The sequence below is a fragment of the Lontra canadensis genome, unplaced genomic scaffold (assembly GCF_010015895.1).
Source record: "Lontra canadensis isolate GAN:19392208 unplaced genomic scaffold, GSC_riverotter_1.0 scaffold36, whole genome shotgun sequence".
Taxonomy (NCBI): Eukaryota; Metazoa; Chordata; class Mammalia; order Carnivora; family Mustelidae; genus Lontra; species Lontra canadensis.
Window position 1 is genome coordinate 5,057,885 of NW_022631030.1, and position 26,941 is coordinate 5,084,825.

The 26,941-nt window shown below is 49.4% G+C and overlaps 1 protein-coding gene across 2 annotated transcripts in view; it reads left to right on the forward strand.

Moving 5' to 3' along the window:
• POU2F3 (POU class 2 homeobox 3) overlaps positions 1 to 26,941 on the forward strand; it is a 103,251-nt gene that overhangs the window by 64,342 nt on the left and 11,968 nt on the right. For both annotated transcript variants that reach the window (XM_032868742.1, XM_032868740.1), the window contains 5 exons: positions 19,761 to 19,865; positions 21,060 to 21,162; positions 23,447 to 23,529; positions 25,816 to 25,998; positions 26,417 to 26,558. In XM_032868742.1, coding sequence (XP_032724633.1) covers positions 19,761 to 19,865; positions 21,060 to 21,162; positions 23,447 to 23,529; positions 25,816 to 25,998; positions 26,417 to 26,558 — 616 coding nt within the window. The remainder of the gene's footprint in view (positions 1 to 19,760; positions 19,866 to 21,059; positions 21,163 to 23,446; positions 23,530 to 25,815; positions 25,999 to 26,416; positions 26,559 to 26,941) is intronic.

The following is a 26,941-nucleotide window of genomic DNA, read 5'->3' on the forward strand; positions in this document are numbered from 1 at the left end:
GTGATTGACCAAGTTCGACAATTTCATACCACGGACACTTACTTCCCTGGCTAGTAAGGAGTCAGAGGGACTAGAACATGGGTCCTGCCTACAGGACCTCCCAGCCAGTAGGGAAGAAAATGCAGCAGAGGAAAGGGAAGTCCCCGGCACTGGAATATTAATGCCAATGCGGCTGGTTTTGCAAGTCTCAGAGAGCCGAGCAGGCACACGTTGCCAGGCAGGGGTCAGGGTGATGAGCTGGGGTTGCGGGGGGAGCTCTGAGATCCCCCTGCAGGACCTCGGAGTCAGGGGGTGGGGATTAAGGATGGCAAGGCTGTCGATCCTCTGAGGCTTGTTTCTCTCTGCGGGGCACTCAGCTCTGGTTCCATGCTTCCAAGTGGAGACGGGATTACGGGGGTGCGGGGGCAGGCTAAGAGACAGAAGAAGATGAGAAGCCAGCAAACTGCATTTTCCCCAACCTCAAGTGTTGAGACATAACATCCTTCATTTTTCCCCCTCTGAGGTGCCAAAGTAATTGAAAATCAGGCATAGGAGCCTGACGGAACTGTGTTGGGGACGTGATTTTGATTCAGGGCCACAGTGGTCTTCCAAAGACCTTATTTCAGGATTAAATTCAGCCACGAGGCACAGGTAGATCTGGGGGAGGACAGACCTTAAAGTCCCCTGCTAGCCAACAGGCAGGTCTGAACAGAGGGACCAGAAGGGACCAACCCCCACACACCCACTTCCTTCTAAAACTGTGGTTCTCAGCCTTATCAGGCCCAATGTCCCTTGGAACGAGGATTCTAGAAAGCCCTCTGAATCTCCTAGAATGGAATTTATAGAGAACACAAGTAAACATCCATAGGGATGCTCTGATCCAACTAAAAGAAGGAGAAAAAAATTTAAAATCAAATAATAGCTATTTCAGCAAGCAAATCCTTGGGTGTACTCCCCGGGAAGGTTCAACAGGCTAGTAGCAGACTAGTGCCCAGGCAACAGACACAAATACAGAATGGTAATGGTATGTTCTATTGGCAGCTCAAAAGCCATGATTTTCCAAAATGTTAACTCTCCTAAGATAAAAATCTTTCCTCAATTCACACCGAAAATGGCATCCCCAGAAAAAAGCCAGTGCCTATTAAAAGTATACAAAAGATACTTGGTACTCATATATAAAAAAAAAAAAAAAAAAAAAAAAACAAAAAACCTGGGTACTAGGCTTTCAGGATTAGAGGCAGGCTGCTCCCTGACACAGATATCCGATGAGGCATTTGGAAGTTGAATGAAAGTTGCCTGGAGCATAAGTGCTTCTCCTTCAGTCCCCTTCTGCATTGCAGCGGGTCTAGAGTGCCTGCCTTCCATCCAGTAAATGCAAATTGAGCCTCCCCAGTAGCCAAAAGAACCACCCCACAGGTTTCAGAAAACGATTTCCAGGTTGTCCATCATCCCCAGTGAGGACAGTGGACCCACTGGGGAGACAGGTCGCTTCCACCAGGAGAGCAAGGTTTACCCGTGGCTGTGGTCCTTCCACGGAGAGATCCAAGGTGGTGGAAAACAGAGGCTCCCCCGCCCCGGGCGGGAGACACCCCAGAAAAAACACACCCAGCCTTTGTCCTCAGAGAACGGACTTGCTATCCCGTGAGAGAGGCGGGTCTGAGAAATTCCTAAATATGTCGGGACAAGGGCCATGTCAGGGGATAAGCTGGGCTCGTTGAATGGCTTAGGTTGTTGGACCACAGAATTAATCTGCAGGCAGGAGGTGATGGGTAAGATTCAATTCCTTTCTCCAGAGGGATTTCCCCACTGTTGTCAAGATAATACAAGAATAATTGTATTTACTGGATCCTGCCCGTGTGCAGGCACCGAGTACAAAATCCATTATTAGCTATTATCATAGTGCCAAATATCCCTTATTCCATTTAATACTTTTGGCAACCCTGTAGGGCAGATGGGATCATCCCAGGTTTAGAGATAAGGAAACCAAGGTGCTGAGTAGTTAAGGAATTTTCCCACAATCACGCCATCCAGAAGCAAGTTGAAAGACAGGACCACCGGACTCCAGATGGCCCAGCCTTGCCCCCTCCACGGCCCGTCTTGTCTTGGAGGGAGCATCAGACAGCGGGGCTGAGCGGATTGTACTGGGCCTCCTATTCCTCATTCGAAGCCGAGAGCAGTGAGAGTGTCTCCTTCCTAGGCATGTCGTAAGGAGTAATTACGGCTGAGATTTATAACTCCAAATAGTTTCTGACATACGGTAATCGACCCATAAACATTAGCTCCTATTACTTTCTGATGCACGAGAACCCATAATTTTCTCGTCCTCTCCTCTTCCTGTGTGGCTGCGGAGCTGGGCTTGTACCAGTTTAGATGAGCTGCAGATGCTACTAGAATGGCAATTCTTTTCTGAGTTCCCTGAGCTCTCAAGCTGAGCCCCCTTCCCCTCAACCCCAAGCTTGGGTGGGAAACCTTGATAAGTGTCTTTGTTTTTGGAGAGGTGGGAATTTGTCTTCCTTTGCCAGCCACGCTTGGCTCTCTCTGGCCTCACATGCAGCTGTTTTCACATTTGTGGCCCCGGGCGTCGGCCCCTGTATAGGATGGACCCAGTCTTGTTGAGAGCAGGGTGGCCAGGAGCAGATCGGAGCAGCTGTGGATTCTCAGGAGGCCTGTCCCTTGTACGCTCCAGGTTACCCAATGGCGCCAACACCAGCGCAAAGCCCCTCTGGGACCCCGGCCCGGGCACTGGCTGGATGGGGGCATAGAGATAGGCTGTTTCTCTCTGCACAGGTGTGGGATGGAGAGCAGCGGGGTGACGAGGCCAGCATCTGAACCCTCTGATTCTGCAGGGATACAGAGGAGGACTTCCCTTGGGATCTTAGTGAGCTGCCTTTGGTGCATGCAGACTCTGCTGAAGGGCCAGCCCCTCCCCCTCTCATGTCGGAGTATTTTTGGAGCAACCATATTGAAAGGGAAGCTGGATTTGGCCCCAGTTGCAGAAGAAGCCAATACTTCTGAGTCCTCGGCTTAATAGCCCCACTGGGTTGAGTCCTTCGTAAGTAGTAGCTCATTTAAACCTGTCAGCCCAACCCAGGGCAGTAGCTTTTCTGCTCTTCATTTTACAGATGGAGAAACTGAGTTTCCGAAAGGTCAAGGGACTTGCTTAGAGCAGGATTCAAACGGAGGATGATGGAATGTGTTGGGCACTTTACATAGAGTTGTATCTTGTTCGCTCTTACTTAATTCTTACGACAGCCCGGTGAGGTGAGCATTATTATTCCCATTAGATAGCTGGGGAAACTATAAGTCAGAGGTTAAATAAGTTACCCAAGGTGGGGCTCAGATACACAATAGGTCTGTCTGACTGTACCCCGCTGCGAGAGCAAGCGAGCAAGAGGGCGCTCCTGCGGGTGAGAGATGACCTCACGTAACCCAGAGCCCCTCGTTTGACACCCATACAGTACTTTTCCACATTTCCAGAGCCTTCTCACTCATCCCGGCTCCTGCAGACCTCTCATGGCCGCGGCTTGCCAGCTAGGATGGCAGAGATAGTATCTGCTGGCTCAGGGAAGGGTGCCAGGTAAAGGGTGGGGTGAAGAAGGGTTCCCACCCAGAGGGTTCCCCTGGCCCACGAGAAGCACCCCCTCCCTTAGGCCTGTGCGTGAGAAGGGTACAGGGAGAGGAGTGTTTGCCTGGGTATGTGCCTGCAGGGTAGGGGTGGGACCTGGCTTTCTCTCTGCCCCCGAGTCACAGGGCTGTCAAGGCAGCTCTAGTAACCAAGAAATTACTTCTCCCAGACTCCCAGCTGCAGCAGAAAATACACTTTCTCCATCTCCAACTTCCTTCTCCTGGTTCCAGCCCCGAGAACGGCTTTGGAGGCTGCTCCCGGGGCTCAGGAGCTGCTCCTATCTATGTAGCTGTTCAGTTCCCTAAAATGGTCAAGGGACTTGCAGGTAGGTGGTCAAGCCGGGGCGTCTTCCTGAAGCTTACCTTGATTCAGCATCTCCTTGCGAACCGGCACTGTGCTCAGTGCTCTGCTGTCTCCAAACCCAGCTCGTTCTGCTCATCGCAGCTGCCCCCACCGCTCCCGTAGCCCCCCGGACCTCCACTGCTTGGGATCACAGCAAGTGTCAGGACTCCCCTCCCTCTGCCCTGTGTGGCTACTAAAATCCCCTTAGCTCGCAACCCCCAAGGATCTTTGGTTTACATCCTGTTTTGCTTTTGTTTCTTGGCCGCTCCTCCCCAGAGCTGGCACCCAGATTTTGCTGGTATGGACTGATGCACAGTTGTCCCTGGTTTGAGGCTCACAGATGACCGTGTGCTGGTCAGAGGTCCAGCTCCAGCTTCCCACAGACCTGGATTCGAATCTTGGCTCTACCAACTGGCCCTGTGTCATCTGGTCACTTCGCTCTCTGCCTCAGTTTCGCCTCTGTAAAATGGGAGGAAATGATAGCAGGAATCTTAGAGCATTGTTAGGAGGAGGTTTCAATGAGATTTTTGAATGGAAAGTATCTGGGACACAGTAAATGAGTAAATTGGTGTTGTCGCCGTAACACTGGCCTGGAGGCCTGGGTTTCACCTTTTTCCAGATGGCAGTTCTGTTCCATTTCCCCCAACCACTGGCCTCCCTCTGAGGTTCTTCTCTGTGCCCTGGGATCTGACTCAGCCTGTTACTAGAGCAATATAAGAAAAATATGCCAGAGGGGCGCCTGGGTGGTTCAGTGGGTTAAGCCTCTGCCTTCGGCTCAGGTCATGATCCCAGAGTCCTGGGATCGAGCCCTGCATGGGCCTCTCTGCTCAGCAGGGAGCCTGCTTCCCGCCCCCCCCCACCTCTGCCTGCCTCTCTGCCTACTTGTGATCTCGGTCTGTCAAATAAATAAATAAAATCTTAAAAGAAAAAAGAAAAATATGCCAGACTTTGTCTCTGCCAGGTAAACACAGGCCTGTCTCATTATCTCACTAAACCTAAGAGGGAGGTTCCTGATATGCACTAAGTCCAAGTTTTGTAAACTAAATCTTACTTTTCTTCACCAAGAGAGCCTGCTATTTAAAGGAATACTAGACTGAATTTTTTTTTCTTTTTTTAACTTAAAGACTGTATTTATTTATTTGAGAGAGAGAGAGAGCATGAGCAGGGTGAAAGACAGAGGGAGAGGGAGAAGCAGACTCCCCACTGAGCGCAGAGCCCTACATGGGACTCTTTCCCAGGACCCTAAGATCACAACCTGAGCCAAAGTCAGACACTTAACAGACGGATCCTAGACTGAATCTTTTCAAATAATGAAAAATGCCTTTTTACAGTCCGTTAGAACCAAAGGTCATCTGTAGAATTTATTTGCTTAAAGTGAGTTATATATTAATTTGCGCCCCCACCCCCACCCTGGTGACATCTCTCAGAGAAGGTATGTGATCCTAACAGAAACAATGTTTCAACTTGACCCCGTCTCTCTGGGTGGGCTCCTCTGAGGACTGGGAAGTAGATTTCATAGACCACTTGGGTAGCCCGTAAATGAAGCCTGGAAAGATTTGGACACCTGGTCACTGGGGGTAAACATGGATTTGCACAGCGGGCAGCGGTGGGGTGCTTCTGTGCCCCCTAGCTTTGGGTTGGGACCCTCAAAGAGAGGAGTTGCTAGCACGAGAGCCAGCAGGCCAGAACACGTTAATAGCACTCTGCCTGCATGCAGAGACAATGCAGCTGCCCAAAGGCAAGGTCTCTTCCTCTCTGACATGAACCAGAGCAAACTTCCTTTCTGAGGGCTTGGTGCTTCCCCTTTGCACTCAGCCTGGCAGCACCGAGGGCAGATTCCTGGCTAGCAGGGCACTTCCCAGAGTGTGGCCTTGCCCAGGGGCCCAGGAGGGACGGACACTTTTTTGGTATAAAGCAAAGTGGGAACAGCAGGAGGACCCAGGGGTCGGCCTTTGCCCAGGATTGGGCAACCCAGCAAGGGTCTAGCATTGTCTGGGAACACTCAGGCAGGCCTCGGAGGGAAGAGGATCCGAGAGTCCAGCTTCCCAAGAGGTTGTCAGGTCCCCTCTCTCCCCGATCCCAAAGACATCTAAGTACTGGGTGCTTCGGAGAATCCTTTTCGAGGGGATGGAGGTGTACTGAAGGTAGAGAGGGACGAGAATTACAGACATTCTGACTCTGTTTGGAGCTAGCTCTGGCACCGTTTACCATCACTCTCTCTCACATACACACCCTCTCCCCCTGCCTCTCCCCCCACCATTAGGCTTTCATTCACCTTTCCACACCCAGCTCAAATGTCTCCTTCTCCAGGCAACCCCCCCGGGGACACCCCCCCAAACTTCTGTATCTCAACAGGCTCCTACTGTGAGTGGGTCTGCCTCCCGGACTAGACCGTGAACTACTTGAGGAAAGGCTCTGCATTTTATTTATTACAGTAGAGCAGTGCCTGGCAGAGTGGACATTCAGCAAGTGTTTCCTAAATAAACAGATTGAGGGATAGCCGGTGTGAACATGTCTGCCTCGCCACCCATCCCTCCGTCCTGGGTGCCATGAACCCTCATCTCTCTGCTTTTTTCAGGGCCTTCTCTTCTTCCTGCTGCCCTGCTCCCTGTCATCTTTTCCTCAGCAAGTGAGCCCCCCAAACTCACCCCTTTCCCCAGGAAGGGGAGCTTGTTGGGATTATGCGAATAGAGTCATGTCATGGGCTCCATCCAGTCCCGGATGAATATTTCCTAACGCTGCTTGCTGGCTGGGCCCCCGGAGCCCTTGGCTGAGGCCCAGTGTTTTCAACTCTTTGAGGTTGGGCTTCAGCACCAAGCCACTGAGCCCAAACCAGAGCGGGACCCCTTAACAAATGCTCCTTGGGGATAATGAGGCTCTCCTGGGACTGCCCTCTCCTGGCCGGTTCTTGGAAATGTGGGGGCTGGGTTATCCAGTGACACCTGAGAGCACTGTGACTATTTTTCATCAGCAAATTTGGGGCGATCCTCTAACCCCAGAGTGAGTCAAAGATACACGGAGTCTGAGAGCCGAAGGTCCCATAGGTCAGAAGTGCCCTGTTCCCGGAACGGCTCCCCAGATGGCTAACCATCCCCCCTGCCCCAAAGGCTTTTTCTTCCTCCTCCCTCTACCTTGTATGTCAAGACACTTACTTATCCATGATATAACATCTTACGGCTAAGCTTTGTTTTAGTGACATGTTAAAAGGAGAAAATGGAGCAAATTTTTATAAAGCTCAATATATTCTGTTTTTACCATCTGAGATTTTGCTCTTTTCTTTTTCTTTTTTTTTTTTTTTTTTGGTGTTAAAGTATTAATTGTATGTAATGAAATGCTTTCACACCCCTGTTAGATGGCCCTTCACCCCATGTCTGCCAAAGCTCACCCAGGGATTTCGGCCCCACTACCCAAAGTGCAGCCCACTCCAGAGTTGAGAGGATGGCATTGTTAGGCCATTTTTTTCTCCTGTTAGACCCCAGTCAACTTCCCCCATGGTCACCAGCTCTGGAGTTGTCACTCTGCTTGTCTTAGCTCCAGGCCTCTAGTCCTTCCACTTTACCTGACAACAGTTTAATATTTGAGAAGAGCTGTCACCCCAAAATCTTGCCTTTAACAGGCAGATATCCTGAAGTACCCAAATGATTCCACACATCAGGTTTCTTTCTGAAAGCAATGACACACATAATACAGGAATACCTTCTGGTTGCAAAAAAAAAAAAAAAAATTAATAATAGAGATAAAAAGGAAGACTTTTGATCGCTGTCCCATCTCAGCCCTCTTCCCAGAAGTAACTCCTGCTCCTGGTGTGGTGCGGATACGTCTAGAAGACTTCTCTTTCTGTGCTTGCAGGGACATGGGTGCAGATGGGAATGTAGAAATGCTTGTGGGTTTTTAAAAAATGCAAATACATGTCCATATACAAGTATAAATTATACTGTGTATATTCTTCTGAAACTTTCTTCTTCAACTTAAAGATGGGATTTATAGATTGTTTCATGGCAATACGTATCGTTATCTGATTTTTGTTAATGACCACGTAACAATCTATGGTTCCAGTGTAATTTTCATTTTTATTACCCTATCAATGGACAGTAGGCCGTTTTAAGGATTTTTTTTAACAGAGCTCTCATGACCTCTTTGAACTCTTATGTGCCTTGATGCCTTTGCATATGCATATATTTTGCTGTACTGATCACCCTATTAAAGTATAATATCCGCAGGTGTGCAACATTCAATTGTCAGATGACATCTGGTTATAGGCCAGAACACAGTGGGGTCCCTTATTCATTCGCTCATCCATTTCCTCATTCAACAAACTTTGAGCAGGTACTCTGTGTTATGCCCTGTGTTAAGCACAGACAAGCCTGTAGCTGGCCCGTCTTCATGGAACTTACACGGTCAAACAGGGGAACCACCCTCGATCCTCTGTTTCCGTTAGGAGCGCCTAGCCTACAGATTGTTTTAAAAGATAATAGTATCACACTGTCAACTTACATGCTCTTAAAATTCATTAATGTCTCTCCAGTATTTTTAATATTAACTGTTGTCTCAACTTGTACAGCTAATTTTCATATTCTAAGTAAAGACTTCTTCTATTTGCTCCTACGTTTTTATCTGATTACTTTCTTCCCATCCTTCCGTAGCTTCATGCTTTTTTCTTCTTCTTCTTCTTTTTTTTTAATCTTGATCTCTTGGGGCCAAGGACCAGGTAGTGCTACTGTCTGCCCCTCATATGGACATTTATGAAGGCTGTAAGCTTCAGCTTCATCCAATTTACGGATCACATTCTTAGCAAGACAGGACCACGCACAGAGTCCTATGGCATGCCGTGGGAGACGTCCCTCCCGGATGACAGTGATTTGTTAATTAGTCCTGTCTCCATCATATGACCCGATCTTGACCTCCAGGGGTAATACAGGCATGCCTGTATACATGTATCCCTGTACACACGCTTACAAAAAGTAACTACGGCATTTGCCTGACCCTCATTTCAAGGAACCCTATGGGAAAGGAAATCAGCCTACTTTGGCGTGGCTTTTTAAGGCTGCGTGATATGGTGGAAAGAAGGTAGATTCTGGATCCAGTCAGGCCTGGGTTCATTATTCCGCCTCTGCCACTTCTGGTTGTAGGGCCTTTGGGAAGGCATCTGACTTCTCTGAGACCCAGTGTCCTGTATTCTAGGATTGTCGGAAGCATTTCTGAATTAATGCCCCCACGGATCTAATACGCACCTACTGAGTAACAGGTATCATGCACTGCTGGGCAGGCCAGAACAAGCAGGACCGGTCTCCCGGTAATGAATGTGCCCCATCATTATCTTCGTGTTGTTTGGGGGTGCAAAAGCAAGGAACACCTACCTTGGAATATATTGCATAGACATTTAGCCCAAGTTCTTGAGACCTGGGTAAGAATCCGAAATAATTTCTCTTTCCTAGGCAGGGAAACAGATAGATGATTAGGGAATCCTTTGACTCAAGTTCCCCCAAACTTTTTTTTTTTTTTAGAGATTTTATTTATTTATTTGGCAGACAGAGATCACAAGCAGGCAGAGAGGCAGGCAGGGAGAGAGGGGGAAGCAGTCTCCCTGCTGAGCAGAGAGCCAAATGCAGGGCTCAATCCCAGGACTCTGGGATCATGACCTGAGTTGAAGGCAGAGGCTTAACCCACTGAACCACCCAGGTGCCCCATCCCTCAAACTTTTTATAACAAATTTCGTAACTGCTCTCCAACCTTAGAGAATGTAGCTTATACTACTTATTGTGGGGTTCAGCCAACCATTGTCCCTGGGGCCCTATTCCAGGCTAATAAGGGTAACAAGATAGATATGTACTCAATAAAATTTGAACCAAAGGGTGAGCCCGATATTAAGGGGAGCTCCATAGAGCTACCATGTGGCTTTTTTATCCAGAGAGCCAGAAGCCTTACCTATTTAGGACCCCACTAAGGATAAGAAGGGAGCAAACCAAGCCCTTTCTCGGAGCCTGAAATTTTTATTTTTGCAACAGTTGTAATGAGCTTAATGATCTGGTTTTTCCAGCCCTCAGCAAATAAAAGCTGCAAATTTGAGCTGGAATACAGGCTGCTAGAACCAAACATACCAACAGTAGCAGATAAAAACCTGGTTCGGGAAAGGAGTTTAAAAAGGAGAGTTGCAAAAAAAGCCAAAAACCAAAAACGAAAAAACCCACCCACAAAAAACAAAAACAAAAACAAAAAACAACAACCACCAAAAAACCCCCAAAAAACTACTGGGGGCTACTAGGGGCTGTTTAGTGCCTCAGCCAGCAGAAGCCAAACACTTTGTCCCCCTGAGGGCATGATCGCTTTTAAAAGGAGTTCACAATTATGACTTGAGTCATTCATTAAATTATCTTTTAGGTACTCTTCAAGGGAAAGTAGAGATGTTTATATCACCTTTAGCAAGATCTCTATTCATAATGAAATCAATCAATATCTATCCCAAACTGAAATATAAGTCTTTGGAGCTGCAAGGGGATAGATTTTGGGACTGAAAATCTGCGTATGTTGGAGGCGGGTGAGGGATGTTCAGGATTCGGAACGGGTGCTGGATTTTAGGTCGGAAGACTTGGGTTCAGATCCTAGTTCTCCTGCTAGCCAGCCATGCACTTGGGATAAATCTTTGACCTTTCTTCAACTTTGTTTTCCTCAGCTGTAGAATGGGAATAACAGCACCCGCCTTTTCAATCTCGTGAGAATATGCTGAAAATCAACCCAAATTGTGCATTTGAAAGTGCTTTGTAAAACAAAGAACATCGTGGAAAGCTCTAAGGGAGGTCAGGAGGCCACATCCCAGGCGGTGCCTGCTGGTAGACATGACTCAAGATGCAAGAAGGGAAGGATCTGGGTTATTACTTATTGCTAAACACACACGCACACACGGGAATATCCGTGTGTGTGTGTGTGTGTGTGTGCGTGTGCATTGTCATCACATGCCCTGAAACCTCTCAAGTGTTCCCTTTCCCCAGGCAAAAGAAGAAACTCTACAACAAACTTTAACACCTTGTAAACTAAAAAGTTCAACACGGTTACATGACATTTGGAATACTTCCTATTTTCTAATCTTCTTTTTCTTCTCATTTGAAATCAGTAATTAGCTTTTGAAAATTAAACATTGTAGAACTGTGTGACCTCACAAGCACACGCTTTCTGGAACTCCAGGGGCCCTCCAGCCCATCATCCAGCAGTGGGGTGGACCGTGGCCTTTCAGACTGGTCTCTGGGTTGGCTCTTTCGGTCCTACAGGCAGCCACCAAGAAATTCCCGAAATAGACCATCCTATGTTATGAAGGATAAAGCTTCAGGGGTAGAAGTCAATTTTCTGTTGGCAGATCTCTCCTCTGCTGTGGTCCTGCTGTCGTGGCCTTGGGCTTCTCCTCACTGGTTCTCACTGGGATGGTTGCACTCTACACCTTTTTACCAGTTGCCCTGCTTGCGTTGTAACCTCTTCCAACCCACATTCCATACCACTGCTGGCATGACGGAGCCAAAGACAGTTTCTCTGTGCTATTCCCCTCAATTTCAGTTACACTTTGCCCCAGAGTCCAGTCTGAATTCCTCTGCAGGGCACAAGGCCTTCCAGGAGCCCTGGCTGCCTGCCCCCGCCTCCCACTCCCTTAATCCCACGCAGCAACTGCTGAACTGCCTGTCACTCTCGCCCTTTGCAACTTTGGGCAAGCTTTTCCCACTGGCCTGCCCTTCTTTGCCTTCTCCTGGTGAGCCCCCTTCACCATTCAGAGCTGCCCAGAAGAACTTTCCTTCTGTGGGGCCTTCCTTACCTCATTGGCCTTTCTCTCTAGCCATGCTCTGCCCTGCCACGGTGAGTGACAGCCTCTCCACACAACCACTGTGCACGCTTCTGATTGCACGAGCATTGCATAATAGCTGCTTCCTTCCTGCGAGCTGTCTCCTAATTCACCTGGGAGGCCCCTGTTCATCTTTGTGCTGCTAGTTCCCTGGAGTATACAGTAGGCGCATACTAAATGCTTGTCCCCTGAACTGGGAAGAGGACCTTTATGGGAGAGGAAACCTATGTTTCAAGCATGCCACATAGGAGACCAGCTTACTCCACTGCTATTGGAGCAGACCTAGTGTTGGAGGGCCACAGGGGGTACCTCACTTTATTTGGGGGTGCCACAGGAGTATAAAAGACAAGGATCTCAGCCTTGCTAGAAGACAGTTCTCAAAGATGAAAATTATCAGGGAAAAGCACTTACTTTCATAGATAACCAAGGCTCTGACTCTCAGAGGCAGGCTTCCCTGTGCCAGGCATTCTCAGGAAATGCCAAAGAGAATCCCATTCAGACTTGTGGTAAGTGTTACTTTCAATAACTGTGGAGACCCCACATACATGGAGAAGTCCCAGGCTACCCTCATGGAAATGTTTACACCAACCATGCTCCCTGCTCACGTGTGAAAACAACGTGACACACAGAGGAGGCAGGGATCCATAGGCACATTCTGGGTAGGTAAGTCTGGCGTTGGGGGAAACCCAAAAGGGTTGCCTCACCGAACAGTACAGACAGATGAGGGGGAGGTTCTGGAAGTGAACAACCCAAGTAGAGAGTCCGGCTCTGCTCTTCCTGCCAGTCTGACAGTGGGTACATTATGTGTGTTCTCCTAACTGTGTCTGCATCTCGAAAAACGTTTGCTAAGGTTATTTTCCGTCATTGAAATATCATGAAGAATAAGCGATATATTTAAAAGTGCTTTTTAATCTCTAAAGTGCTAAAAAAAATATTATGTTCTCTCTTTCTGGAGCTGAAGTTCTTGGAGCTAATCTGTAGAGTGCTTTGCAACCACAAGCTGGTGCTATGTGTGTGTGTGCTTGTGTGTGCGTGTGCACGCATGCGCGTGTGTGGCCAGGACAAGCAGGACATCTGCCCTTCCTTACGTTACTTTCCTTTGGAACTCAGAGTAAAATATTCACTGGGATAGGGATTTCATGGCCCGCCTGGACCTTCTCTTTCCCATCCCCACTTATCTTCCTCATCATGAGGGAGCGGGGAGGAAAAGAGCAAATATCTAGCCCCTGGAGTGAATTCCTACATGTTAAGGAAATACAGAATGCCGGTTCCCAAGCCAAGTATGTTCGTATTTATTAGACGTGTGCTTTATCTGGACGTAAACCTCACCCTGAGAACCTGGGGGTGGGGGCACGTTTTCTTTTGATGAAATGTCATTAGAATAGTGGGATTAAGGTTACTGCTGACTAACATGACAGGAGCCGGGGCAGGCGAGGACCGCGCCACCGTGCCATGGAATGGACTGATTACTGAGTGGGAAGTTAGGAGACCTGTCCTGATGGGAACTGGCTTGCCCACAACTCTAGCTGTGTTGCCCCGAGCACCTTATATTTCCCCCCTCTGGGCTTCAAGAATCATAGCTGTAAAACGAACTGTCTGGTGATAGGTATATTTCCTTCCAGTTCTTTTTTTTTTTTCTTTAAGATTTTATTTATTAGAGAGAGTGAGAAAGAGAGCGCGAGCGCACAAGCAGGGGGAAGGGGTGGGGGAGGCGCAGGGTGGGGGACAGAGGGAGAAGCAGACCCCTACTGAGCAGGGAGCCTGATGTGGGACTCGATTCCAGGACTCCAGGATCATGACCTGAGCCAGAAGCAGATGTTTAACTGAACTGAGCCACAGAGGCACCCCTCCCTCCAGTTCTAATGGGGAAGGGAATCAACAACACTTGCTGAGTGTCTGCCTCACCCCTGGCATGGTCTGCATGACGCTGCCTTGGAGGGTCCATGATTCTAGGAACCCATCACACACAGTTGAGTGTCAGGTTTATGGAGAACCGTGGAGTCAACTTGGGTTGAAATCTCAGCTTTATTATCCACACTATGGTATCCTAGTGTGACTTTAAGCAAATTTCTTAATGGCTCCAAGCCTCAATCTTTCCACCTGTATAATGGGTATGGTGACAAGCATACTTTCTGCTCCCAAGTGTGCTCCCACTCTCTATTATATATTGTGAATTTCTTAAGTAGATTCCATCTAGCCTTTTTCCCTCCTTTTGTGGAGAAACAGTCTAGGCCTAGAGAATGGAACAAAATCACTGAATATTAGATCATGCAATCAGTTAGAATCAGGGATGGAACCCCAAGGCAGGACGCGTGGTTGACCCTGGGCCTGGTGCTTGCTCTCTGGATGTCTTTTTTTTTTTTTTTAAATCATCCCCTGTCCTGGGAAGGACAGCAAAATCTGTCCATGATGGGCAGCCCAGGTATAGACCAAAGATCTGAGTGTCATGGCAAATTACATTCACTCACCAGACGCCTCCCAAGAATGGCCACTGGGCACAGGAACCATTTTCAGGGTTTGATTCAGAAACCATGCCCAACATTTCTCCCCCCACTGTACCTCCTGCCTCCCGCACTTCCATTTATTTGAGGGCAGCGCTGCTCTCTGTGTGGGCAAGTCAACCGTTCTGTGGAACTCCTCCCTAGACCGTAGTAGCTCTGGGCTCTTCTCCACCAGGTGTCCTGGGAGAACAAGAACAGTCTGATTTAAAGGGGATCAGGGTCAAAAAAGAGAGTTCCTGTCAACCCACGAGAAGGGAAGGCCACAGGCATCTCAGGAGGGCACCGAAGGAATGCAGTACAAAGTTGCTCAAGTCCCAGGCACCAAGGAGCATTAGTGAGGATGCGTCCTCTGCGAGGGCACAGCCCCTTCCCAGAGTTATTAAACTTGAATGCATGGACTTATGTGCCAGAGGGAGAAGAAAACTTTTATGGGTTTAAAATGATGGGGTTTTTCACACATGTGTCAGCACTAGCCATGCTAGGTCTTAAGAACTGAAGCCAAAACATTAACTAACATGACTGATAAGCTGGTTGCATTTCTAGAGTAGGCGCAAGCCAGGAAAACAAGGATGTGTCTTTGAAAAGTTTCTTTCCAGGAGGTGGCAACTCCAAGTGGCCCGGGCTTCCTAAGAAGCTATTAGTTTATTCAAGGGTCCCCGTCTCTTCTCCGCCTTTGTCTAGAAGTTTGATGCGGTCAGGAAGGAGATCCCAGTGTCCATGGGCAAAGGTGCATCTAGGCCGGTCTGTTGTAGGTCTGACTAGAGACCAGGGAATGGGCGAGGCCATCTCCCTAGGCACTTCCCAGAGGCCTCTGAAGACGCAGGAGTCTTGGAAAGAGGAGAGTCTCCCAAGCCAAGATACAGCCAACATCTCCTGGGGGAATCTAAGCCTTGTTCACAGAGATGAGTTACCTGCCTGCCCCCTTCCACCACTTGAAATATATTCTTAGGATATTTTCATGAGCAACGTGTGCGCTGCCAACCCTTTATACATCAGTTACAAAACAGAAACTCTTCCTTACTGCTCGGGAGAAGTGTAGAAGTGGGGGGAGAAAGAAAAAAAAAAAAGTCTTGCCTGTAATTGAAGGCAGGTTGGGAGATGTTCACGCTTTGAAATTCTCCTTCTTGTGAAATGTTTATGAAACACTTTCCACAAACGAGTTATGCAACCAAGACAACAGCTTTGATCGTCTGCATCGCCAGTGATCTGTTCATTAGCGTTGGGCTGTTTCCCCCAAAGAGAACCATGTGAAACTGTCATGGGAGGGGCTAGGGAGGGGTACCCCAGCACCCCCTTGCCCCATCACATGACCCCAAAACAGATGGTTCATAAGGAGGCGCGGGGTTGTCTGGGCCAGAACACTACCCTTGCCATCACCCACAGTCTGTGCTGTCTCCTCTCCCTGGGATGTCTGCCGCACTGTTTTGTAGAAAGAGCACCAGGAGAGAGTCAGAGGATCATTCCCTTAAGGGCCTTTTGCCAGTGTCTTGTTATGTAACTTTATACCCATCTCTGAAGCTCTCTGGGCCTCCATGAGATGGGAAGGTAAATACTCGTCCCTACACCCCTGCCCAGCTGGGAGGAGAAACCAAGTAGGAATGTCTGAAGGCTTCCAGCTCCTTAGAGGTGCTCTCTCCTCCCAGAAGGAGGCTACTGCTTTCTCAAGCAGGTGATGTCAGGGAATTCAAAGCTAATCACACGTGACGACTTTTTACCTCCCTGGTCAACGGCCCAAGACTCAGGGTAATACTTGTGCACCGCGCAGTGGGCGGAGAAAATCCTGAGCTAACAAACCTCATCTAATACGTGGACAGGATGGTCAGTGGCCAGGACAGGATGAGGTCCTCTGTGGCGGCCCATGTCCCACCATGGGATTAGCCCGTTCTGAGCAGGGCCTGGAGAGAGATTTCATTGACGTGAGAAGAACCACCAAAGGGACCCTGGAGACAGTCTTCCCGATTCCAGGCAGGCTGTGGGTTTGGTTGGGTTTTCACAAGTAAGGGGGAAATTGGATTTTCACCCAATTTGCCTCAGGTTCTCACATTAGAAGTCAATGGGATACCAACAGAAGCCTCTCTATCTTACCATCCAGATCCACAGCCAACACCCAGTTGCCTGGAAAGGCTCCAATCTTTTCCATTCAACAGCAGTGAAAGGGATTTTTTGATTTGGGAAGGGCTTTTGTTCCTTAATTTCGGAGTTTCTCAGCCTGTGGACTCTTAGAGAATTGTCAGAGTGTGCTGAAGGCTAGAAGAGCCCTGAATGCGCCTTTCCTCCCTTCCTCCCCTTCCGACAGCCACCTACCAGAACAGAGGTTTTAGAACTTGCCCTCGAAAAAGGAAATCTCCTTTAGTGTCTCTGGATTTGGTTTGCGTAGGACTCTTCTCTTTGGGGGTTACTGTCAGCAGCTCACACCCAAAGGCTAATGAAGTATGAAAAATGAAAGAAGAAAAATGTTGGTGAAACAGAAAGTCAGGAGAATGACATACGAGTTGGGGCGTTGGGGTGGGGGGGGGATTGTCAGAACGCCCCAGATGAACACCCAAAGGGAATTTCTGCTATCAGCAGCTTCATTTTCAGAACTGGGAGGTCGGCCGTGCCCCTAAAAGAGTTTGGAGGGCAAGTGATCCAGGAAGCAGATGAAAGGGTGTGTTTTCTTTTATGATGGCGCTGGTTTCTGAAATTAAGTGTTGCAGGAAGACCTGGCACTGATTCTAACAGATAGCACACAGGTTGGAGGCAAAGCACATGTTTTCGAGCTCTGTCATAGCTGCACCTTCTTATCTCCGTTGCACATAACGAGTCTATAAAGGAACCCTGCCACTTGCCTCGGAGCTGGCACCATGCCAAGCTGCCCCAGGTGGTTCCACGGGTGTGGCTTTGGCTCTAATGTTCAGTGTTCTCCCTCGGTCCCCCTTCCTCCATCCCGCCTCACCTATCCTCACCCCTCCTCCACCCCCCCACCCCCCGCTGAGATGAGGGATGTGCTGGGGGGGTGGGAGAGGGCTCTAGAAGGGAGATGCAGGGAGGGGAGGCCGGCCCCCAAAGGCTTTGCTTCAGTAAAATCTCTTCGAGCCAATCTTAAGGGTGGCGGTGGTGGTTGGTGGTGGTTTTAAATAAGTGGTCTTATCATCTATTCCTAGCTTTTTTAAACCTGCTAACAAATGTTTCCCTGGAATCTAGGATGTGAAAACTCTAATTTCTAGGGGAAGAACTAGGACACCAGAGCTTCTTAGATGGAGATGCCAAGCGTGGGTGGGAATTGCTGAGGGGCACTGGGGGTAGGGATGGGAGCTGTCTTGGAAATCCCTCCTGCATAGCCATGCCTTCAGAGTTTTTCAGAAAGTCTCAACTCTCTGCCCCTCACTGTGCTACTTCCGGTTGCTTTCCCTTCCTCCTCTCTGCTTCCAAGGCTCCAGAACAGGTCTCTTTAGGTGAGAGAAGAGAGGAGGGATTTGGACAGATGGTCCCTGAAAGAAGCCCCCTCTTACCAAATTTGGTGTGACCCTGGCTTGTTGGTGCTGTGTAGGTGCACTTTACCTAAGAACGTCACAGCAACCTGGGCCAGACAAGTCTGCACCAATGCCCCGGGGAACTAGAACTTGTAATTCCGTTTTAGGACTGGAAGAGAGAAAGATCATCTAGAGTCATAACAGATGGGAGAAAGTGAGTCTCCTACAGGCTAAAAGATGGTTGGAGGTTACCTAGTGAGCTAAACTCCAGGTTAGGACTTGGAAGCAGGGTCTAGCTCCCTGCTCCATATTCTCCTGACTGTATCCTGCTGGATACTATAGAGAGATGGGTTCTCTTTGTGTCTTTTATTCGATTAACTCGCATAAGTTCCCACTGTGTGCAACGCACCGCGTTTAGGACACTAGCTCTTTTCTTGGTCTCTGACGTCACTCAGTAGGATCTTCCTAGCTCTCCAGCCAAAGGGAAATCTTCCTTTTGTGATCCAAAGACCATTTCTCTGCAGTGATGAAGCAAATGTAGCTTCACCTGAACCTTTAACTTGGGTTAAACTAAGACGGGAGAGATTCTAGGATGTCAGTGACATTCCCAGTGTAGACCAAGAAAGTAGTTTAAGCAGGACATCTGTGGCCAAGAATTTCCATTAGAGGGTCTCCCCAGTGTATTTTAAAAGATATGGTCTAGATCCTATGGTCTTTGTCATATGATATGAATTCAGTCACTTGGCTCCCCCCATCCCCAGTGGACTTCCCGAAAAGCTGCCAGAGGGTAGTTGTTTTCTGGGTGGGAGGAGGGGTGGGCACAAATGGTGTGTCCTGCCCTGCCCTTGGACACCTGGGAAACCCACAGGTGGGTGCTTGGTGGTGGAGGGAGGCTAGAGAGGGTTTAGAAGCCATTGCAGGCCCTTCAGGTTGCAACTGCAGTAGTGAATGACTGTGAGGGAGACATGTCCCCACCTGTAGGGAGACAGGCAAAGACTGTCACCAAAGCCACATGGGTGAGGAGGGCGGGCGGCAGAAGCAGCTGAGCACACAGAAGATGGGTAACTGTGGAAAACAAGGGAAAGGGGATAGAGGGGAAACTGGCTCCCAGACTTTGGGATTTTGTGGACCAGAAAAACAAAACACAGTATGGGGAAGATTGATAAAGGGTCGCCAATTTTTTTAATAAAGTGGGACATTTTTATTTATTTTTATTCTTGTTTTTAAAGATTTATTTATTTGAAAGAGAGAGAGAGAGTGCAAGCAGGGGGAGGAGCAGAGGAGAGGGAGAGAGACAATCTCAAGCAGTTTCCACACTGAGTGTGGAGCCTGACACGGACACTTGATCCCACCACACATGAGACCATGACGTGAAGGGAAACCAAGTGTCAGACGCTCAACTGACTGAGCCCCTGCGCACTCCATGAGGTGGGGAATTTTTAAAATACTGTTTAGGGGGTGCCCGGCTGGCTCAGTCAGAGGCACATATGACTCCTGATCTCAGGGTTGTGAGTTTGAGCCCCACATTGGGTCTAGTCTAGAGATGACGAAAGAAAAATAATAAAAAATAAACAAAAATCAAATCAAATCCCATTTAGGATCAGCGTCATTTCACAAAGGAAATTCTAACATCTCCGCCAAGGGGGGAAAAAAAGAACAACTCAGAACTCAATAGAAATGTTTATAGTCATTGCAATATACTTATTTTTTTTCTCATCTCATGGAGGGAGAGGGTAAGCTGCCCTCTGCACCGGCACAGCCCGCCGAACGGTACTGGGGGCGGATCGATCTGTGAACCCCTCCCCACCTGCTTACAGACTGCTCTGCTCCTCCAGAGTGCCACTCGCCTCTCTCTTAGCCGTTGAAGGGCACAGGCAGGCAGGACTATCAAGCTGCAACCCCGTAGGCACCCAGCTAGCTTTGCACTCTCTGGGCTCATCACTCATCACCTTGACCTTCTCCAAGCCTCCCTTTCTACCTGCCGGGGGTCGGGGGGCAGAGGCCCAGAACTGATGCTCTCCTCCTGCCTCCACTTACAGATTAAAACTGAGGACCTCGGCGACTCCCTGCAGCAGACCCTCTCGCATCGGCCATGCCACCTCAGTCAAGGAGCCACGATGATGCCTGGAAACCAAATGTCCGGGGTAAATGCCAGCCCATGTCAGGGAGCCCAGATAGTCTCAGCGGGCCAGTGAGTTTAACTGAAGCCTTTTGCAACATGTCTCACCTCTAGACCTGGCTCTCAGTGAATCTAGATTGGTCTGCAAAACCGCCCTACAGGAAATATGAAGAAGGGATGAAGGCCTGGGGTGGGGATGAGAAGACAGGATAGCGCTCTTAAAGGGGAAGCCTGGCTACCTCTACCTCCCTGGGACAAAAGAGAGCTGATCCTGCCAAAACAATGGACCTAGCAGCGATGGGGCTGGTGTCTGCTGGCCACTTCGGGGGAGCCCTGTGATGACAGCCACTGCTACAGACATAGAGTGGTTCTGTCTCCAGTGAGCCCACTCGCCTCCCTCAAGCTTTTGCAACAAAGCCAAACCAGAACAGAGTGCTGTTGGGGGAAGAAGGAGGCACCCTAAAACAGTAACGACAAATGTCTGAGAGGGCGGATGTCCCCGTGGCCAGCCCCCCTCTTGCTCTGGATTATCTGGGGAAGAAATACCACCCCTTTTCTAGAAAGATTTAAGATTAAAATGAGCATCCGTTCCTCTCTTCATCTTTGTGCACTGAGCCCTGGGGGTCTGGATGCCCCAGGCATTGGGATTGGTATCTCCACTGTGGGAGCTGGTGGGAGAAACTCGGGGATCATGGACTTTCTGTCTAGTCAAATTGGTTGTACTAAGAGCCTGATAACTTGTTCCTTCCTCCAGGAGAGGTTCAGGCCCAGGAAATGGCCAAGATAGGACTTTCAGCATGGTCAAGTGACATGAGATTAAAACATACAAAATTGGACGATTGGGATTACCTGTCATTTCTAGGGCGAAGCTCCGAGAGATGGGTAATCCTCAGCCTGTGTCTCTGACATTTACAGTCTAGTGGGGAGGGGAGACTGACAGACACAGAAATTAAATAACAAAGCAAAGTTTAACTATGATGGGCTGCAAGGCATTGCTTGGCCGGGCACAGGAGTTGTAACAATGCCAGCATTAATGGAATAGCTACTACGTGCCAGGCACTTGAGCTACGCAGAGGCATAAGGCAAGGTCACTGCCAACAAAGTCTCTGAGTCTGGAGACCCCATGGGACAGATGGGCAACAGGTAGAGGGAGCCAGCATCCCTGGCATGTAAATTCCGTGATATTTGTGTGTTGCCCCCCCCGCCCCCCCGCATGCAGGACATGACCTCCCTCCATCCGCTCCAGCAGCTCGTGCTCGTTCCTGGCCACCTACAGTCTGTATCCCAGTTCCTGCTATCTCAGACTCAATCTGGGCAGCAAGGTAAGAACTCTGGCTGGAGCCTCCCACACCGGCCAAGTCCAGCAACATGCCGTCCCTGCTTGCTGGATGAGGGAGCCCAAGTGTGGGGCATGGGGTGAGTGGCTTATCCCTCTGACTTTAAGATCAGCTCGTCTACTTCAGCGCCCGGGGAAGGGAAGGGATCCCACCATTGCCCCTCCAGGCAGAGGAACCTTCTCTGCTTCTCCCTCTCATCTCCCTCTATTTCCTGGTCAGTACGGACTGGGGTACAAGGTAGCCAGGAGCTGGGGGCACGGGCAGGGGAGGCGGTACGGGAAGGAGGAGTTCCTGGGGATCTGCGGAGCCCACCTGTCCCCGTTCCTTGGAAATCCTTCATCTCTGAAAACCTGGCTTTGACTGTCTGGATAGAGCTGCAGCGCCACCCAGAGGTTATAGAGGGGATTTTCAGGTGTTCTTTGGGAGGGAAATTACTACCAGAGAAGGTCTCCTTGACCAAGAGCAAACAGATTAGAATATTCATAATAACAGCTAGTATTTCTTGAGCATCATATGCCAGGAGCTCTGATGAGTGATTTTCCTGAAATTTTTCAAAATCACCTCGTGCAGTAGATAGCCATACTATGTCTCCGGTGACATAATAAAGTTCCATAATAATTTGTCTGAAACCTGTGTTCTTGGCCATTGCCTTGCTGCCTCTCCCTCTCTCATCTCTACCAACCAAAGCCCGAGAGATGGAGGAAGTAGGAGTTTTCCACCAGTGTACGGATCCCAGGTAGAGGTTTTGGAAATCCAGAATCCAACTCTGTCTTCCGTCCCTAGCACTTGCCCAAATTACAGTCCCTTTCCCTAGGCTCCACGGCATCTCAGAACATTTTTATAATGACGAATAAGAACGTACTTGAACCTTTACATATCTATTTTAGCCAAGCAATGTCTATCATGCTCCTAGAATAGGAAAGAGAAGGTAACAGTTAATTCCATTTGTCTTTAAAAGACAGTGATATCGAAATGGCCCAGACGTAGACATATAACCAATGAGGGCAGTGTATGATACAAGGGGAAGAACAAATAAACAAACAAAACCCCCCAAAATTTGGAGTCAGAAAACTCGTTGGTTAAATGTTTTTTTCTTAATTTTAAAAATCACTTACTAGCTGTGTGTCCTTGGGAAAGTTAACCTAACCTCTCTGAATAAAAACAGAGTAAAATGAAACAAAATGGAATAATAGTAAAAAATAGAATAAGAGTGAAATTCTACCTCACAAGGTTATTGGGGGTTATTTGAAATAATGCATATGAAAAGGCTTTATGCATTTCAAAATGCAATATACATGTTAGGTTACTATTAGTATTCAAGCATTTTACTCCCAGTTCAGAGCTCCTTATAAGAGCTTTTTGTTTATTTTAATAAGGAAATATTAAGCCCTGACTTTTACAGACTGGGGAGCATAAAGGTCAGCATCAGCAGCTCTGTACATCAGTGGCCCAGAGCAGCTTAGCGACGACAGAGACCTAAGGTTCGGGTTTGTGCTCAGTGATTGGGATGACCTGCCCCATTGTCTGCTTTGGTCACTTGATGGCTCCATTTCCGCCATGAGAGCAAGAGCTCCCAGCTGTGGTCCTTCCTAGAGGGAGGCCACTGTCATGACCAGCAACCAAGCAGAGCCCTTCATGGACCATTTTCTCGGAGAGGGAAGGAGAGAGCAGTCCTCAGGCAGCACAAGGAACAGGGAGAGGCCATACCACCAGACAGAGCTTCCAGAGGCTTGGCCCCTGGTCTTCCCTTCTCTCTCTGCCTTTCCTCCCGAGTATAAAATGTCCTCATTCTGCCAAGAGCCCCTGGCCAGTGCAGCCTTCTGGCCACATCCACTTGGTCTGGCATCCTTGCAGACTTGCTCGGGCCTTCACAGCCTCCTTCTGCAGGCACAATGGAACTCGCCAGCTCCTCCACTCCAGCTGCCTTTCCTTCCCTGTCGGATTTCTTCAGCCCTGGTTATCAGATCCCAGAGTAGGTTGCCCTGAGCCTCCTCAACCCATGCACCAATCCAGGCTCGCGGGCAGGCAGAAGGACTGGTTTGGGGATCCTGTTTACATATTTACCCCGTGTCTCATTCACCTCCACCTGTGTGGCAATGCCAGGACCGTGGCTGTGGGGGCCCTGTTCACGGGGCTTGGGGTGGGTTGAGGGACCTGATGAGGTCACAGGGGGTGGGGACAGTTATCTTGGTTCCAGAGCTGTGAAGCTCGTCTTTCAGATGGCCTGGATTTTATTTGTTTGTTCCTTTGTCCCTCCCCTTTCACCCAGGTCTGCAGCCAAATCTTCTCCCCTTTCCACAGCAACAAAGCTCTCTCCTCCTCCCGCAGACTGGGCCTGGCCTGGCGTCCCAGGTAAACAACCACATTCTTCCTGTTTCCTCCAGGGATGCCTCGGTTCTTGACAGAGCAGCTCAGTGGTTTTCCTCCACCCCCTGGATGGGGGGCACTTACCCCTCTGGGAACAGGGACTAGCAAGGGATTATCCCTGTTCACACGCGGGGAATGCAAGCCACGGCCATGAGAAGTGACTGACCGTCTACCACCTGGGAAGCCAGAATTAAAGCCCAGAGATGTCCGCTCCTGGGCTCTCCTCCTCCACAGTGCAGGCCCTCCACTCCGGCCCCGATCCGGCCCTGGCTTCACTCACTCCATTAGGACCAGGGGTCCGCCTACTTTCCAGGGCGGCCACAGGGACCGCCAGCCCTGCCACGGGTGCTCTCAAGCCCCAGGTAGAAGACTGGAGTCCCACAGGCCTGATGTCCCAAGACCACAAGGACACAGTCTCTCATCTCTGGGTCCCTCTCGAGACCCACTGCTCTAGACTACCTCCTGCAGTGTGCATGTGTGCGGGTCGGGAGGTCTGCCATCTGCGAGAGGGGCAGCTTGCTGGGCTGCCCTGTTTCCACCTAGCGCCTGGTTGCCAGCTGGTTCCTCTGGCCGAGGAAGCCTCGTGCCAGGTGTGTGACTTGCTAAGAGCAGCGGGAGCCGGACGGGACCTACATCTCCTCCCCTCATCTGGGTGTCCCCGGGCAGTTAATAACCGGCACAGCTCGAGGGACAGAAGTGCAGATTTGTGGGGAACAAACTGCAGAGCCCCAGGGTCCCTTCTCCATGCAAAGATCCCCCATGGATCGCTCAGGGCCCTGGCTCTAGAGGGCTAGAGAGGCCAGGGAAGGTGTCAGGAAGGGGAGAGGGTGCCATCTAGTGGCCGGTAGGAATGGGGATGCCGGAGTCCTGAACTCTTCCACTCCCCGAGGACTCAGAATCTCATCATAGACTTAGGTCTAGACGACATCGTACGTGGGCCTAAGATTCACTCTCACATCTTAAAATATTAGGAAGCAAAGAAACTGTTCAGAAGGTTATTAAGATCGTCCCAGGCAGCAGTAACAAGGGACTTGTTTAGGGTCGAGGCAGTGATAGTAGAGAGGAGGGGGCGAATGGGGAGATGTTTGGGGCAGCTGAAGGAATGCAACATGGCATCTGATTGGATGTGAAAGGGAGGGAGAAGAAGCTCTAGCAAAGAACTCAGTACTTGTCAGATTAAAGAACAAATGAATCAAGGAAAAGGAAGTCTCAGGAGGGCTGACGCTTTTCCCTGCAAAACAGGATCAAATCCATGAGGCTTCGGAATCATCCTCTTCTAAAAGATCCTTCACCAGGGAAAGGAGTCCTTCACTTCTCTCCGGTCCTTTTCCCTGTCTCCTTTTAAGGATGCCCATCTGAGTGGTAAATCTGCATGTCCTGGAGGAGAGAAGGGGGAAAGTTAACCCCAATCTAGGAAAAGAGTCAGCTGGGAAGGGGAGAGAAGAGGGCTGACATGGACCAAGTTGTCCATGTGGTCAGTGGCCCGGGGACTGGACAGGATGCCTGGCCCTCTTGGTGTGTGTTCTGCTCCTTGTGAAGTGGTGGATGTCACTCATGGTCCCAAAAGGGCAAAACATGGACTCTAGGTTTTAGGGTCCATTTCTCTATGAAAATAAACAGAAGGAAGACTGTCTCCTGACAACCATAAATGAGATCCAGGTATATTAAGATGCCACTGGAATACCTCTGATTTAAAAACAAACAACTACAACAAAACACTCTCATGAAGGAAAAGGATGGGTTAGAAAGTATAATGGCAGTCATAGGAGTTTAAAAATTCTATGGAAATTCTATTAATATAACAAGTCTCAGATGTCCTCTGTTATCTTCAGTCAATACCTATTGAATGCCTGTTACTTCCCTTTTTGGAAAAGAACAGGCAAGGCAAACAACCGTTCTCCCCCTGTCCCATTCTGAGATTTGTTTTTTGAATCTTTGTAAACAAACCTGCTAGCTCCTTTTATGGTGGAAAACTGAAAGAAGGAAGTACCTGCTCAGAGTCAAACAATGAGTCATAGCCTAAAACCCAGAAAGGCCACCTCCCTGTCTTGCACTCCTACTGTTTCTACCCAGCTATTCTAGCTATTTGCTGTCCCTTCATAGAAATCCTCAGTTCCCCTTCCACACCACTGACAAAATAGGTACCAAGTGTACCCAGGGGTCTGTTATCCTCTAAGTGGGTCTGTTAGTACAGACCCAGTTAGTATACCAGAAAACGCCATTTGATCAGTTGACTATTTGTGGATCTGTTCCATATGTGTTCCCTCTTAGGCAATTGGGCGCCCAGGGTTGCCAGGATCTTCTTTAGAACCTCATCTGGAAGCGTCCCCACATCTCCCAGTGCCCAAGCATCTACCCAGCTCTGGAGGGGCTGATGAGCCCAGTGATCTGGAAGAGCTGGAGAAGTTTGCCAAGACCTTCAAGCAGAGGCGTATTAAGCTGGGCTTCACTCAGGTCTGGTTTGCAGGGAGCCAGAAGGAACTGGGTTGAGTGAGTGGAGACGGGGCTTCCTGGGTGTACGTTTCAGGAACAACCTGAGGTTTGGTGTATTTGGGGCAAGCCCATCGTGTCCCTGAGTTCCAGGGAATAGGGCACAGTTGTCAAGGGTAAGGAAACTGAGGACACTGCTGGGGGACAGGGGAGGAATGAGAGCCAGGCAAGGTGTTAGGCACATGGCCATGACCCACTCGGAGTCTGGGGCAGGAAATGAACCAAATTCTCCCTCTGAGAGGGAAAACACCTGGAAAGGAGCCAGGAGGTGATGGGCGGGTGCTTGAAGGTTCTCTGCGTGCGTGGTTGGTGCTAGGATGGTGGGACAAAGAAGAGAAGAAGCCTGTGTCTCCAGCTCCTCCCTCTCGATCCCCGCGTGCAGGGAGATGTGGGGTTGGCGATGGGAAAGCTGTACGGCAATGACTTCAGTCAGACCACCATCTCGCGATTTGAAGCCCTCAATCTGAGTTTTAAGAACATGTGCAAGCTCAAGCCGCTGCTGGAGAAGTGGTTGCATGACGCAGGTAGGTGGCAGGGACACAAGGGCAGCTGGTACCCTAGATGGTTCTGCTGGGAGGGGGCCAGGGACCTGTCTGTGTCGGGGCTTGAGGCAGTCACTGTGTAAGACTCCTTCTCCTCCTGAGTCTGGAACCATTTGAGAAATAAGACATGGGAGACAGGCAAGTAGAGATGGAAATGTCAGCTGACATCTCCTTTGGAGGACATGGCGTTAGGTCATGAAAACTTGGCCCCATTCCTTTCTCCATGAGAGACCCACCCAGTCTAGACTTTAGGGCAGCTCTCCAGAGTGAACAGTTACCCACCTTGCTCTCTGGACCATGTCTTGGTTAGGAATATAGAAGCGTGGGTCCTCCAGGCTCTCGTGGGGGAGAAGGGGAGGCCATAA